A 14,667-nucleotide genomic window follows, 5' to 3' on the forward strand; every position below is an offset into this window, starting at 1 on the left:
AGTTAGCCAAGTTTTGAATTTCAAGTGATATGGATGAACGATACCGTTGGTTATCTCATGTTTTATACTCTACTTACTAATTTGATCATATTTTAAATTATACAACTCTAATCCGTTTGAAGATTTAAAAACTATACTTAAAGGGCTTTTTATCCATCATCATCTAATTCAATGTATAAAAATTATAGGGAATTTCCAAAACTACCCATTGTGTAGTTTTTAAATAACAACATGGTCACTAGTAAAAATTCAAAATATTTTCTTAGAAACATTGAATTTTGATTTTGTTTAATCTATTGAAAAGTAGACTTAAAGAGCTTTCCAATCATATAAAATTTAAACATTAAAACATTGTGAATTAATACAGAAAAATAAAACAAGTTTAATGTTGGAAAACTTTGTTCTTACAAAATAATTTTCTTGAATTAATATATTTCTCAAAACTAATATTAACAAAATTGTATTGAGTCTAAAATGAATAAGTTTACTTTAAAAACAATAATTGAACTTCCATTTTAGCTCAAATAAATAATCTTTAAATATAGATTTGGTTTGAGAAATATGAAAACAAATACAGGTTTGTTTACACTTTGAAAAACATAATATTTATTTAGTACCAAAAATAATAAAACTTAAAAACATGTACCAAATAAATCTTTTTCAAAATTTTAATTAAGCTTATTTAGCTTAATGTTTTTTCATTTCAAAATAAGGATCAATTTAAGGCTAAAAAAATAATTTGCTTGTTATTTTTCAAAAAATAAATAAATTAATGTTATTTTATTATGAAAAAACTTGCATGAATAGAATCAATTATTTTATTACAAAACAAATGTCATAATTATTTAAAATAGATAATAATTCAAATAATCATAACTATTTGAACTTGTTTGGAAAACATATTTATTTTTTTAAATCTTTTACTTATGAATTTATGAATATTAATAAATTAATATTACCTTATTCCAATTAAACTTGCATGAACATGAGCAATTATTTTATTACAAAACGAAAAGTAATAATAATTTGAAATAGATAATTGTTCAAATAGTCATAACTATTTGAACTTGTTCCACAAACAAATTTATATTTTAAATCTTTTACTTATTACTTTGTGAAATATTAATAAATTATTATTATCTTATTCCGAATAAGCTTACATGTATAGAAATAATTGTTTTATGATAAAACAAAAGATAATACTTATTTGAAATAAATAATTATTTAAATAGTCATAATTATTTAAAGTTGTTCGGTAAACATATTTATCTTTTAAATATTTTACTTATTACTTTTCAAAATTTTAATAAAATAATATTATCTTATTCTGAATAAGCTTGAATGAATAGAAATAATTATTTTATGACAAAATAAAAGGTCATATATCTTTGAAATAGATAATTGTTGAAATAGTCATAACTATTTAAACTTATTATGTAAATAGATTTATCTTTTAAATGTTTTACTTATTACATTTTGGAATATTACTAAATTAATATTATCTTATTCCAAATAAGTTTTCATGAATAGAAACAATTATTTTATGATAACACAAAAGGTCATAATAATTTAAAATAAATAATTATTCAAATAGTCATAACTATTTGCACTTGTTCGGTAAACAAAATTAATTTTTAAATCTATTACTTATTAATTTTCAAATATTAATAAATTAACATTATTATATTTCAAATAAGCTCACACAAACAAAAACAATTGTTTTATAACAAAATAAAAGGTAATAATTATTTGAAACAGATAATTATCTTAATAGTCATAACTATTTAAACTTATTCGGTAAACAGATTTATTTTTTGAATCTTTTACTTATTATTTTTTGAAATATTAATAAATTAATATTATCTTATTTCAAATAAGCTTTCATAATACAAACTATTGTTTTATGACAAAACAAATGGACATAATTATTTAAAACAGATAATTATTTCAATAGTCATAATTATTTGAACTTGTTTGGTAAATAAATTTATCTTTTAAATATTTTACTTTTTAATTTTTGAGAAATTAATAAATTATTTTATTTTATTTTGAAAAAGCTTGAATCAATAGAAATAATTATTTTATGATAAAATAAAAATGTCATAATTATTTAAAATAAATAATTGTTCAAATAGTCATAGTTGTATTGTTTGAACTTATTCAATAATAAATTTATCTTTCAAATCTTTTACTTATTACTTTTCAGAATATTAGTAAATTAATATTATGTTATTTTGAATATGTTTGTATGAATAGAAATAATTATTTTATGATAAAACAAAAGGTCCTAATTATTTAAAATTGATAATTGTTCAAATAATCATAACTATTTGAACTTGCTTGATAAATAGATTTATCTTTTAAATAATTTATTTTTCACTTTTCAAAATATTACTAAATTAATTTTATCTTATTCCCAATAAGCCTGCATGAATAAAAACAATTGCTTTATGATAAAATAAAAGGCCATAATTATTTGAATTAGATAATTGTTCAAATAGTCATAATCATTTGAATTTATTCTGTAAACGAATTATCTTTTAAGTCTTTTACATATTAAAGTTCAGAATATTAATAAATTAGAATTATTTTATTCTAAATAAGCTTGTATGAATAGAAACATTTGTTCTATGACAAAACAAAATGTTATAACTATTTCAAATAGATAATTATTTAAATAGAATAACTATTTGAACTTATTCAGTTAATGAATTATCTTTTAAATCTTTTACATAGTAATTTTTGAAATATTAATGAATTAATATTATTTTATTCTGAATAAACTTGTATAAATAAAAAAACTATTTTATGACAAAAAAATATCATAATTATTTGAAATATATAATTGCTCAAATAATCATAATTATTTGAACTTATTCGATAAAATGATTTATCTTTTAAATCCTTTAATTATTAATTTTTGAAATATTAATAAATTAATATTTTTTATTTCGAATAAGTTTGTATGAACATAAACTTTTGTTCTATTACAAAACAAAAGGTCATATCTATTTGAAATAGATAATTATTTAAATAGTCATAATTATTTGAATTTGTTAAGTAAATAGATTTATTTTTTAATCCTTAAATTTTTAATTTTTGAAATATTAATAAATTAACATTATTTTATTTCAAATAAGCTTGTATTAATAGAAACAATTATTTGATGACAAAAAAAAGGTCATAATTATTTGAAATAGATAATTATTTAAATAGTCATAACTATTTGAACTTGTTCAGCAAATGGACTTATCTTTTATGTTAGCTTTTTAGATGAGATGGCGATCCAAGAGGGGGTGAATTGGATCTTTTCAAATTCTTTGCAAACAAATAATTTTAATATAATTGAATAAAAATTAAAACAATAAGCATTTTTTATGAAAATATAATGCAAATAATAATAATTAATGAACCTAAAATCAAATATAAACAACAATAAATTGTAAGGAGATAGGGATAGAGAAATCAAACACAATGATTTATAGAGGTTCGATCCTTCTTCACAAGACACCTACGTCCTCTCTTCTTGGTTGTCCACACCAAGGCTTTGATCCACTATTGAAGGAAAACTCTTACAAGATACAAACATATCTTGTACTAAATCTCTATCTTTTTCTCAAGGCTTAGATAGCAACCTCTACCCTTACAATATCAAGAAGATACCTCACATCTTGCTTACAAGATAACCAAAATAATTTTTGCAAACTAAAATACCTCTCAAGGTTGAGTGTTTGCCTAATGAAATACAAAGAAAATGATGAATGAAACACAACAATATTTTGGATACAAGAAATACAAAGGATATTGAATTTAAGCTCTAAAAACTCTTGATTCTAAGAGAAAATGAATATATAAATTGTTAGCACTTGCTCTCTTGCTTCATCAATCTTCTTGGTGTGTTGGAATGTCTAATTTATAGAGAAATTGAGGAAATAACAGTTATGAATGCTTAGGAAATGAAAATAGCCATTGAATGGTTGATAAAATAGCCGTTGGAAATGTATTTACCGAGACCCAATCGATCCATTCCATGAGGGGATCGATTGGTTTATGTTTTGAACCAATTTGCCTTTGAAAATCACGATCCAATCGATCCCTTCCATGAAGGGATCAATCCTATTGTGGCTAGGTGGTTATATCATGTTTTGCACTCTACTTACTAATTTAATAATATCTTAAGTTATATAAATCCAAATCACAAACCGTTTGAAGATTTAGAAACTAGACTTAAAGATCTTTCTATCCATGTAAAATTCATCACTTAATTCATTGAGTACGAATTATAGTGAATTTTCAAAATTAGCCATTGTGTAATTTTTTTGACAACTGCAGAGTGTCTAGTAAAAATTCAAAATCTTTTCTTAGAAAATTTGGATTTTAATTTTGTTTGATCCATTATAAAGTAGACTCAAAGAGATTTCCAACCATATAAAATTCAAATATTAAAACTTTGTGAATTAATACAGAAAAATAAAACAAGTTCAATGTTGAAAAACTTTGTTCTTGCAAAACAGCTTTCTTAAGTTAATCTATTTCTCAAAATCAATATTATTAAAATTGTATTAAGTCCAAAATGAATAAGTTCACTTTAAAAACAACAATTGGACTTTCATTTAAGCTCAAATAAATAATCTTTAAAGATAGATTTGGTTTGAGAAATATAAAAATAAAGAAAGGTTTGTTTAAGCTTTGAAAATCATATTATTTATTTAGTATCAAAATATAAAACTTAAGAACATGTATTAAATAAATCTTTTTCAAAATCTTGATCAAGTTTATTTAGCTTTAATGTTTTGTCATTTCAAAATAAGGATTAATTCAAGGCTAAAATTTTAAATCCTTGTTAATTTTTGGAAATTAATAAATTAAAATTATTTTTTCTAATAAGGTTATATAAATAGAAACAATTATTTTATGACAAAAAAAAATTATCATAATAATTTAAAATAGATAATAGCAAAACAAAAAATCATAATGATTTTAAAAATTTTACTTATTAATTTTTGGATTATTTATTATGACAAAATAAATGGTCATAATGGTTTGAAAGAGATAATTTAAACAACTGTTTTATGACAAAATAAAAGATAATAAAACAATTATTTTTATTCATATAAGCATATTCGAAATAAAATAATTTTAAGTTATTAATATTTTGCAAATTAATAAGTACAAGATTTAAAAGATAAATCTATTTCTGAACAAATTTAAATAATTGTAGTAATTTGAACAATAATCTATTTAAACTAATTATGACCTTTTGTTTTGTTATATATAATTGTTTTCATGTATTGAAGCTTATTCGGAATAAAATAATATTAATTTATTAATATTCTGAAAATTAATCCTTTAATCTATTTGAACTAATTATGACATTTTGTTTTGTCATATATAATTATTTCCATGCATACAAATTTATTTAGAATAAAATAATATTAATTTAGTAATGTTTTAAAAATTAATAGGTAAAAGATTTAATAACTTTATGAAAATGAGTTTTTTTTTCAGTACTTAAATGAGTTATTTTTACTTAGTTCTTAGCTAAATAAGCTTCTTTTTACTCCTAAAGTGCTTAATTTTTTTTTGTAAGAAATCTTGAAAAAAAATTGAATTTTAAAGAATCTTGATAGTTCTTGATCAATTTTGGGTGATTCTTAATACATTGAAATAAATCTTGGACTATTTTATGATGTTCTTGAAGTGAAAAGTGTGCAAGATTTGTTTTTCCCAACTTAGAAAAGTTAGAATTGTTTAATCTTGGTGAAAGATTTAAAAAATTCATACAAGAAAGAAGCAAGGCATGTTCGACCATGATGAGGGTAAATCTGTAATTTCAAGAGTTCTAATTGAACGAAAGTTCTTCTAGAATGCTTCAAGAAGTTCAAGTCGCACCATGCAAGAAGAGTTTCAAGATTATGCAATTTAAAGATTCTTTCTAGAAAGTTTGCAGACCTTAAACCAAAATAAGTTTGTGGTTTGCAAGATTTCAATTTTTTCTTCTTTTCTATTTATCCAAAAGTTGTTATATGTCAAGAATAGAAGTTGCTAGAAGATATTTATCATATAGAAGACAAGATACAATTTAAAAGAGCTCTTATAAAGAGTTTTATTTCCAGTAAACTCAAGAAGCATTCTTCCATTCAAGATTTGAAGTCCAACCGAAATAAAAAGTCTGCCAAAGTGAGTTGGCTTCGGGTGGAAGGTTATCTAGCTTGGTGTTTTCAGGGTTTGACTAACAATATTTAGTGAAGCATTTTAGGGTTTCGGGTGTTAGTTTAGCAAGTTTCATGGTTTAAGGTTTTGGTGAAGGTTTTTAGGTAGAGCAATTTTAGGGTTTTAGGTGAAAGGTTAGTGGCTTTATTGTTTTTAAGGTTTCGATTTACAGTTTTATGGTGTTTCGATTTTAGAGTTTTGGGAAAGGTTAACAGATATGGTGTTTTAAAGGTTCCAACTGACGATTTTAGGGTGCAATGGTTTTAGTATTTTAGATGTGGGGTTAGTTGGTTTGGAGACTTTAGAGTTTTTTGTGATGGTTTTGGGATGGTGCGATTTTAAGGTTTCAAGAAAGAGGTTAACGAGTTTATTATTTTTATTGTTTCGGGTTGCAGTTTTAGGGTGAAATGGTTTAAGGTTTCAGTTGGGGGGCTTAGGGGGTTTGGTGTTTTGGGTTTTGGATGGTGGTTTTGAGGTAGAACGATTCTAGGGTTTTGAAATGGTTAGCATGTTTGTTGTTTTTAGTGTTTCGAGTGGCGAATTTTGGGTGTAGTAATTTTAAGGATTCAAGTTTCAGGTTAGCGAGTTTTGAGTCTTTAGTGTTTTGGCATATGATTTGGGGTAGAGCGATATTGGGGTTTTAGGTGAAGGGTTAGCGAGTTTGGTGTTTTTAGGTTTTCAAGTGACAATTTTGAAGAGGAGCCTTTTTTGGGATTTGTGTGTTAGGTTAGCGAGTTTGGTGGTTTTAGGGTTTTAGGGTTTTAGGTGATAGTTTTGAGACACAACGATTTTAGGGTTTTAGGTGATGGTTATCGATTTTGATGTTTTTAGCGTTTCGATTAGGCATTTTGGATAGAGTAGTTTTAGGGTTTCATTTTAGTGTTCATGAGTTTTGTGTTTTTAGGGTTTCGGGTGATGGTTTTGAAATGAAGCTATTTTAGGGTAAAAGGTGGGAGGTTAGCAAGTTTGGTGTTTTTACGGATTCAGGTACCAATTTTGAAGCTTGGTGATTTTAAGGTTTCTAGTTAGGGCTTAGCAAGTTTTCTGTTTTAAAGGTTTAAGTTGACCTTTTTTGGGGCATAATAGTTTTAGCGTTTCGAGTGTGGGTTTAGTTCATTTGAAAACTTTAAAGTTTCAAGTGACGGTTTTGGGGTGGGGTGCTTTTAGGGTTTTGGATGGGAGGTTAGAGGGTTTGGTGTTTTTTAAATCTTGAGTTGTAGTTTTGGGGTGTATTGATTTTAGGGTTTCAGTTTGGGGTTAGCATATTTGGTGTTTTTTTGGTTTTGGGTGGTGGTTGTGATGTTCAATGGTTTTAAGATTTCTAGTGGTGGTTATCGAGTTTAGTGTCCTTAGGGTTTTTAAGATCAATTTAAAAGGTTTGGTGGTTTTATGGTTTCGTTTGTAGGTTTTGGATGAGGGTTAGCAAGTTGGTGTGTTTAAGGTTTCAGGTGACGGTTTTGGTGTAGAGTGGTTTTAGGGTTTCGAGTGTTGTTATTTTTAAGGATTTTGAGTTGTAGTTTTTTAGGCTTAACAATTTTAGAGTTTTGGGATGTTGATTACCAGATTTGGCAGTTTCATGATTTTTGGTTGTTGTTTTTGTGATGTAATGGCTTTATGGAATTGTGTGGCAGTTTTGAGGTGGAACAATTTTAGGCTTTTCAAGTAAGGGGTTAGCATGTTTGTTGTTTTTAGGGTTAAGGGTGGCGGTTTTAAGGTGGAGTGGCTTTAGGGTTTCAAGTGTTGCGAATGGTTAATGGGTTTGGTGTTTTTAGGCTTTTAAGTGGTAGTTCATGAGCTATCCATCTCCCTTGGTTCATTCTTGGGTTATGCAAATCCAAGTATAGAACTGGTTTCTCATTATTGTTGCTATTTTGATCCCACATTGGTGATGAATTGATGAAGATTGGTAACCCTTTGAAAGCTGTTACTACAACATTAAAACCTCAAAAATCAATCAATTTCTAAAAATAAAATCCAAAAAATTGATTCGTCATCTAGGCGATCAAACATATCGACATCGATCGTCATTTTTCTATTTGTAGATTCCTTAGCCTCTTTCTTTCTCCCTCATTTTTCTTCTCCCAAGCACTCTGTGTTGTTTCCCTTTCTTTTCTCCATATATCTCTGAAAACTTCCTCTTTTAAATAACACTAAATTACTTTGTATTTTTCCAAAACATCCTTCACATCATTTTTTTTTTAAATTAATGAGTTGTATAGGAAAATAAAAAGAGGGGATTGTTTTTGTTGAATGTATAAATGTATAGATTACATTTGCTTTTAATAATAAGTTATTATAACAAGAGTCTAGGAGAGACACACATATAAACCAAGCCATTAATATCTAGACGAAATTTTGAAAGTATCTTTTTTATTTTGGATTCTTATAATAATTTTTAAAATCTAACATAACAAATTTTTATAAAAAAAATAATTATTGAAAAACCTATCCATATTTAGATAAGGTTTTAAAAATTATTTTTATTTAGAAATATTAATTTTCATTTTTAAAAATAAAAACCACTATTTATTATTTTATACTTTTTGGATAATAATAAAAAACAAATAATGCTTCCAGATTGCTGCGAAGTAATAATAAAAAATGCTATTAGCATGAGCCTATGCTAAATGTTCAGTTTGACAAATACATGTGCAAGCTTGAGATGGTAATGATTTAACTCTAAAACAAAGTTTTAATCATCTCCATTTATGTAAGCATTTGAGGGATCAATGCTAAAATTATTACCAAAAGAAGAATCCATTTTGAATTCAAACGAAATATATACTATATTAATTGATCAAATTCGAAGCAATTGTCCTCTCTTTCGATAAGTGCCGGAAAACCTTGATTCTTTCTTTTCTGACACGGGTGACTCTAGCTGCAGTTCAGATCTCCCTCCCTCACCCACTGCTTACCATTTATGCTAGTTAGCCCAGAAATGGACTCATGATCCTTTAGGAAAGATAATGCAACAACACTCTACAGCATTAATGACTAAGTAGTTGTCCAATAAGGCGATCATTAAATACCAGAAAAGAATATTATTACTGGTGTAGTTATCAAAACAAACTAGTTATAGGCAGAACCGTGAGAAAAAAAAAAAAAAGAAATAAGTTTAGACATCAGAATTTAAATCAACAATGAAAAAGTCTTCCTTATGGCATTTCCCCTTTTGATAAGAACTTTTAAGGAACTTACAATATGGTTCAAGCTCAGGTTTGTACCTTTGAACTTTTTGCTAAAGCACGAGATTAACCACTCGCCTACACAAAACTTCTTAAAATTAAGCCATGTTCCTTGAGTAACCTCGATTTGGGAACAACCATGAACATCTATGCAGCTTCTCTCTCATTGCAAACATCTCACCTGGCAAAGAACTCTGAGGCCGGGTAGATGTGACAACAACAAAGCCAATCTCTGATAATTTAGTTTAATTTTCCTCCTGACATGCCCAATCCACCTCATTGTTGCATATCGTCATGGTTACTAGTTCGACATATTTAAAATAGCAGCTTACCCTCTTTTCTGTTCACAACTGAAACGTATATGTTGAACATCTTCTATTCAAATCAAAATATAACATGCAGGAATAGCTGCTTATCGGAATCAATTGGGCTTGTTAAGCGAGCCTCAAACATGATGGAAGCGCAAAGCAGAAATAGCTGCTTATCGGAAACAAACTGAAATACCTGCGCCTAATACCACCCCATATCCCTACTAAGTAATTCTTTCTGTTTTAGCATGAATCAGAAATTTCTTTTTCCTGTATTTCTACAATAAAACCATTTGAGAATGAATTCTGCCCCTTTGTCGGACAAGCTTTGTGTTGCTATAGAAATCTCTTTTTCCTGTATTCCTTCATTAAAACCATTTGATAACGAATTCTACCTATTAGTAGTGTTACTATGTGTTAGTTGAGTCTAAATATAACAAGCTATCCTTAGCACTCTATATGAAGAGTAGACTCAATCCTTCATGATTGTGTGATCATCCTAGGACCTCTTCAAGTGCCAAAATTTCATAACCCACTTTGCCATCAATAATTCAGTATTACCAGTAGCCTCTGCAGGAGCAAGATCCACTCTTGAAATGATGGAAGCGACTCGAGTCCCTTAATATGATTTCATGATCAATGATCAAGGATATGTAAGTAAAGGCATTATGGCAATCACCACAGACACGCAAGTTCTTTGTGATACGGATAGGCACCCCAGGAGCTGAGACTAAAATGCCATAGGCTAGAGCTAACTTCTCACTATGTTCAAAAAGAAGATCGCCTTTCTCTTCATCATCCACGTCATGAAGTGCAAAGTCCCTCTCAGGAACATACCCAATTACCTTAATGCGTTGAATCAAGTCAGCAAGAAGCTCATATATTTGTTCAAATTGCGGATGACACCTGTGACCCACATAGAAGGTTGCAGTGCCTTTCTTTCCTTGGACCCAACTACAACCTGGTCTCTTTTTGACCCCTGAATGTTTCATCAAAGATCGGATCCTGGCCACATCTCTCCAACGCCTGGCATTGGCATATATGTTTGAAAGCAATGTATATGACCCATCATTCTCCGAATCCAATTCCCGAAGCTGGTCCGCAGCATATTCCCCAAGTTCCACATTTCCATGGATCCTACAACCACTAAGTAATGCCACCCATACTATTGTTGTTGGCTCCATGGGCATGCGGTGAATAAGTTTCAGAGCATGACCAAATCGACCAGCACGGCCTAAGAGATCAACCATGCAAGCATAATGTTCCAACGCAGGGATGACACCGAACTCACTATGCATGTTATTGAAGAATCTGATTCCCTGGTCAACCATTCCTGAATGGCTGCAGACATAGAGCATAACAAGAAAGGTAACACCATCAGGAACAAAACCTGCTGCTCTCATATCATCAAAAACCTTGATAGCTTCTTCACCACAGCCATGCATGCCATACCCAGTTAGTAAGGACGTCCAAGAAACTGAATTTCTCAGCTGCATATTGTCAAACACAACTCTAGCAGCATGTATATCACCAGATTTGGAATACATATCTATGAGGCAATTTTCCATAAACAATGGCACAAATTCATATCGATTGCGTAATACGTAAGCATGAATCTGTGTACCAAACCTTAGTGCAGCCAATTGCGCACAAGCCATCAAGGCACAACATATGGTAAAAGTATTCGGCTTCACAGACTTATCTTCTTGGAACATTTCAGAAAAAAGCTTCAGTGCATCATTGGCCTCTCCATGCTGCGCATATCCACCAATCATGACAGTCCAAGTCACAACATTCCTATGACTTGGTGCAATTGAATCAAACATGGAACGAGCCACATTTGTACTTTTGCACTTAGCATACATGTCAATGAGACCATTAATCACCATTAGATCTTCTCCTGGATCATTCCAATCATAGTTCAAAACACATTTGATGGCATAACAGTGAGTTTCCTTCCCTTGAACCAATGCTGCAATCGAAGCACAGCCTGAAAGGAGGGACACAAGTGTAACAACATTAGGTTTGGAACCACAAAGTTGCATTTGCCTGAAAACATCCAACGCTTCATAACCATAACCCTTTTGGGCATAGCCTGCAATCACAGCACTCCAAGTCACAACATCCAACTCAATTTTCTCCTCCCTCATCTTTTGAAATAAACCCAGAGCCTCCTCAAACCTACCAACCTGAGAATACCCAGTAACCATTGCATTCCAAGAAACAACATCCTTCACCTTCATCCTCTCGAAAACCTTATTCGCCTCATCCATGATCCCACATTTTGCATACATATCCATCAAAGCATTACCAACAAAAACATCCACAAATAAACCTCTCCTCACTGCAAAACCATGCAACTGCTTACCAAGTAAAGACGCGCCAAGAGATGCACAGGCAGGTAGCACATTGACAAGGCTAACGACATCTGGGTGGATTTCCGAATCATAAGTCATTCTTTGAAACAACTCCACCGCATTCTTTGCATCCCTGCTTTGCGTATAAGCAGCCACAATGGAATTCCAAGAGACAATATCAAATATTCCTCTTTTATGCATTTCGTCGAACATCTTTCGCGAGTCATCCAACTCACCGCACCGTGCATACATTGATACCAGCGCATTACAGACAAAGACATTTGAGTCCAAACCGGAGGTAGAGATTACGGCATGAACAGCTGCTCCACGGCGGAAGGAGGGAAGCTCGCCGCAGGCCTTAAGGACAAAAGGGAAGGTGTAGTGATCAGGTGCACAGCCGAGCCTTAGCATCCTGCGGAAGAGAGAAAGAACGTCATGGGAAAAGCCGAGGCGAAGGGAGCGTCGAATAAGAGTGTTCCAGCAGAAGACCACAGAGTCAGAAGGGGTCAAGCGTTCGAGGATGGAGATGGAATGGGAAGGGGCGTTGTGAGTGAGGTAAGCGGAAATGAGGCGGGTATTGAAATGGTGGTAGAGGCCTTGGACAAGGAGTTGTTGGTGGATGAGTTTGGCTTGGAGAAGAGACTTGCATTTTTGGAGGAGAGCAGTAGTAATGGCGGTGACTGTGATTTGACTTTGAGCAACTGCTGAATAGAATAGGGAAATGATTATGGTGCCGCCGCCGCTGAGCCTGGAATTGGATTTCAGAACAAACTCTGATTTGGTGATAGCACGGGAAAAGGAGCGGAGCATGCTCTACTCAACTGGGTAGCGCCAAATTTCAAACTCCCATCTCATCTAAATGAAAATTACTCGCACTGCCAAATTACAACTTAATATAATACGGAGTCAACGCTCTTTTATACTTAAAATAGTAAACTCCTTGAAATTTCAAACTCCCCAGCTTTTTTTTTTTTTTTTGGGTTAAATTATCCAACTCCTTATTTAAAAGTTCAAATTGTGCTTTAAAATTTAATAATATATAATAATTCGTAAAAATATAATTTTTATATTATTTTAATTTGATATTTTTAATTCAATTATTAATTTTATTAAATTTTTATCATTAAAATGTCAATGTAATCATTAGCTTGATAATATAGACGTTAATTGTATCGAAATAGTTTTAATTTTGTTGATAAAAAATTAATTTTGTTAATGTGATAATACTTTAATAAATAAAATTAATTGTGAAATTGTGCTAATAATTTTTGTACTTGTAAAAAAATTTAAATTTTAATCTATTTAATATAATTTATAAAAATTTCATTCTCAAATAAATTAAATTTAATAATTTTGGTTCAATTATTTATACCATTAATTATTTTCTTTCATTTTTATGTAACGTTATTTTTGAAATAAAAATTAGAAAAATAAAAACTTTATAATTTTTTAAATTTTGAAAATTAAAAAAACTCAAAAAATAAAAAAAAATGATGTTTTATGCTTTTTTATATTTTTTAAAAAATTAAATTTTTTAAAAATATTTTAATTTAAAAAATTTTAACCAAAAAATCCACATCATTAAAATTCAAATAATTAAATGATGAAATTCATCACATCAATAAAGTTAATATCATATTATCAAATCAATATTCACATCAACAAATTTAGCAAAAAGACTTAACATTATTATCAATTGGATCAAATTTTCAAATTTCAAAAAATAAAAATAAAGTTAATATTGAAATTTATATTACAAAGAGATTAAATTCACATTTTAGCTTAAGGACAGAGATCAATGCCCCACTTGATTTTTTCTCTTTTATCAGCTTGGGAAAAGACTAAAATATCTCCTCTACCTTTGTTTTTCCGAACACCTAATATGATATTAATTCTAAAATTATTTTTCATGATATTTTACCTTTTGATATTGGCAATAACATCCATTTTATAAAACAAATTTTATTTTTAGTTTCTTTTTATACTGTATTTAGTAAAACGAATTAATTTTTTTAGTTTCTTTTTATACCGTATTTAATGTAATAAATTATTTGATTTTGTTATCTATATTTTTTTTAATATTTTATTACATGAAATTAAAACTATGAACCTTCATCGTAATTATAACCTTAACAAACATTATGACTTATGAAATAATTATTTGAGTTTATTTGGATGAGCTTAATGACAAAATTTTGAAATAACATTATTTTTTTAGTTTTTGCAAGTGGATAATATTTATCTATTTTTAAAAAATTTTTAACAGCATCAATTGCTTATTCATATTTTTAAAAAAATTAAAAAATTTATTTGTTAGTGATTAAATTGTAAATTTTTAAAATTAAGTGATCAAATTAAAATTTTTTTAAAAATTAAGTGATCAAAATGTAATTCATTTTTATTTTTTATATTTTTTTCAAAATTTATAATATCACGTTTATGACCTATCAGATAACTCATGATACCCTAACACCCTCAAATATGACCACATTTTCAAAGATTGATAATTAGATAAAGCAATCTAACTTGAATTCGACGAGTTTCAGTACAATCCAATCTTTTAAGATCAATTTTTTTTTTTAAATCAAGTATCAGGTTGAGTCA

At 28.8% G+C, this 14,667-nt stretch overlaps 1 protein-coding gene across 1 annotated transcript; it reads right to left on the reverse strand.

Annotated features, from left to right (window-relative positions):
- Nucleotides 1-9,239: 9,239 nt before the first annotated feature.
- Nucleotides 9,240-12,980, reverse strand: LOC111299467 (Tetratricopeptide repeat (TPR)-like superfamily protein). Its single transcript, XM_022894670.2, has one exon. The coding sequence runs from the start codon at nucleotides 12,871-12,873 to the stop codon at nucleotides 10,264-10,266; it is 2,610 nt and encodes an 869-aa protein (XP_022750405.2). The 5' UTR covers nucleotides 12,874-12,980; the 3' UTR covers nucleotides 9,240-10,263.
- Nucleotides 12,981-14,667: the final 1,687 nt, after the last annotated feature.

This window comes from Durio zibethinus, chromosome 18 (assembly GCF_047325235.1).
Source record: "Durio zibethinus cultivar Kanyao isolate XHJ-2024 chromosome 18, ASM4732523v1, whole genome shotgun sequence".
NCBI lineage: Eukaryota > Viridiplantae > Streptophyta > Magnoliopsida > Malvales > Malvaceae > Durio > Durio zibethinus.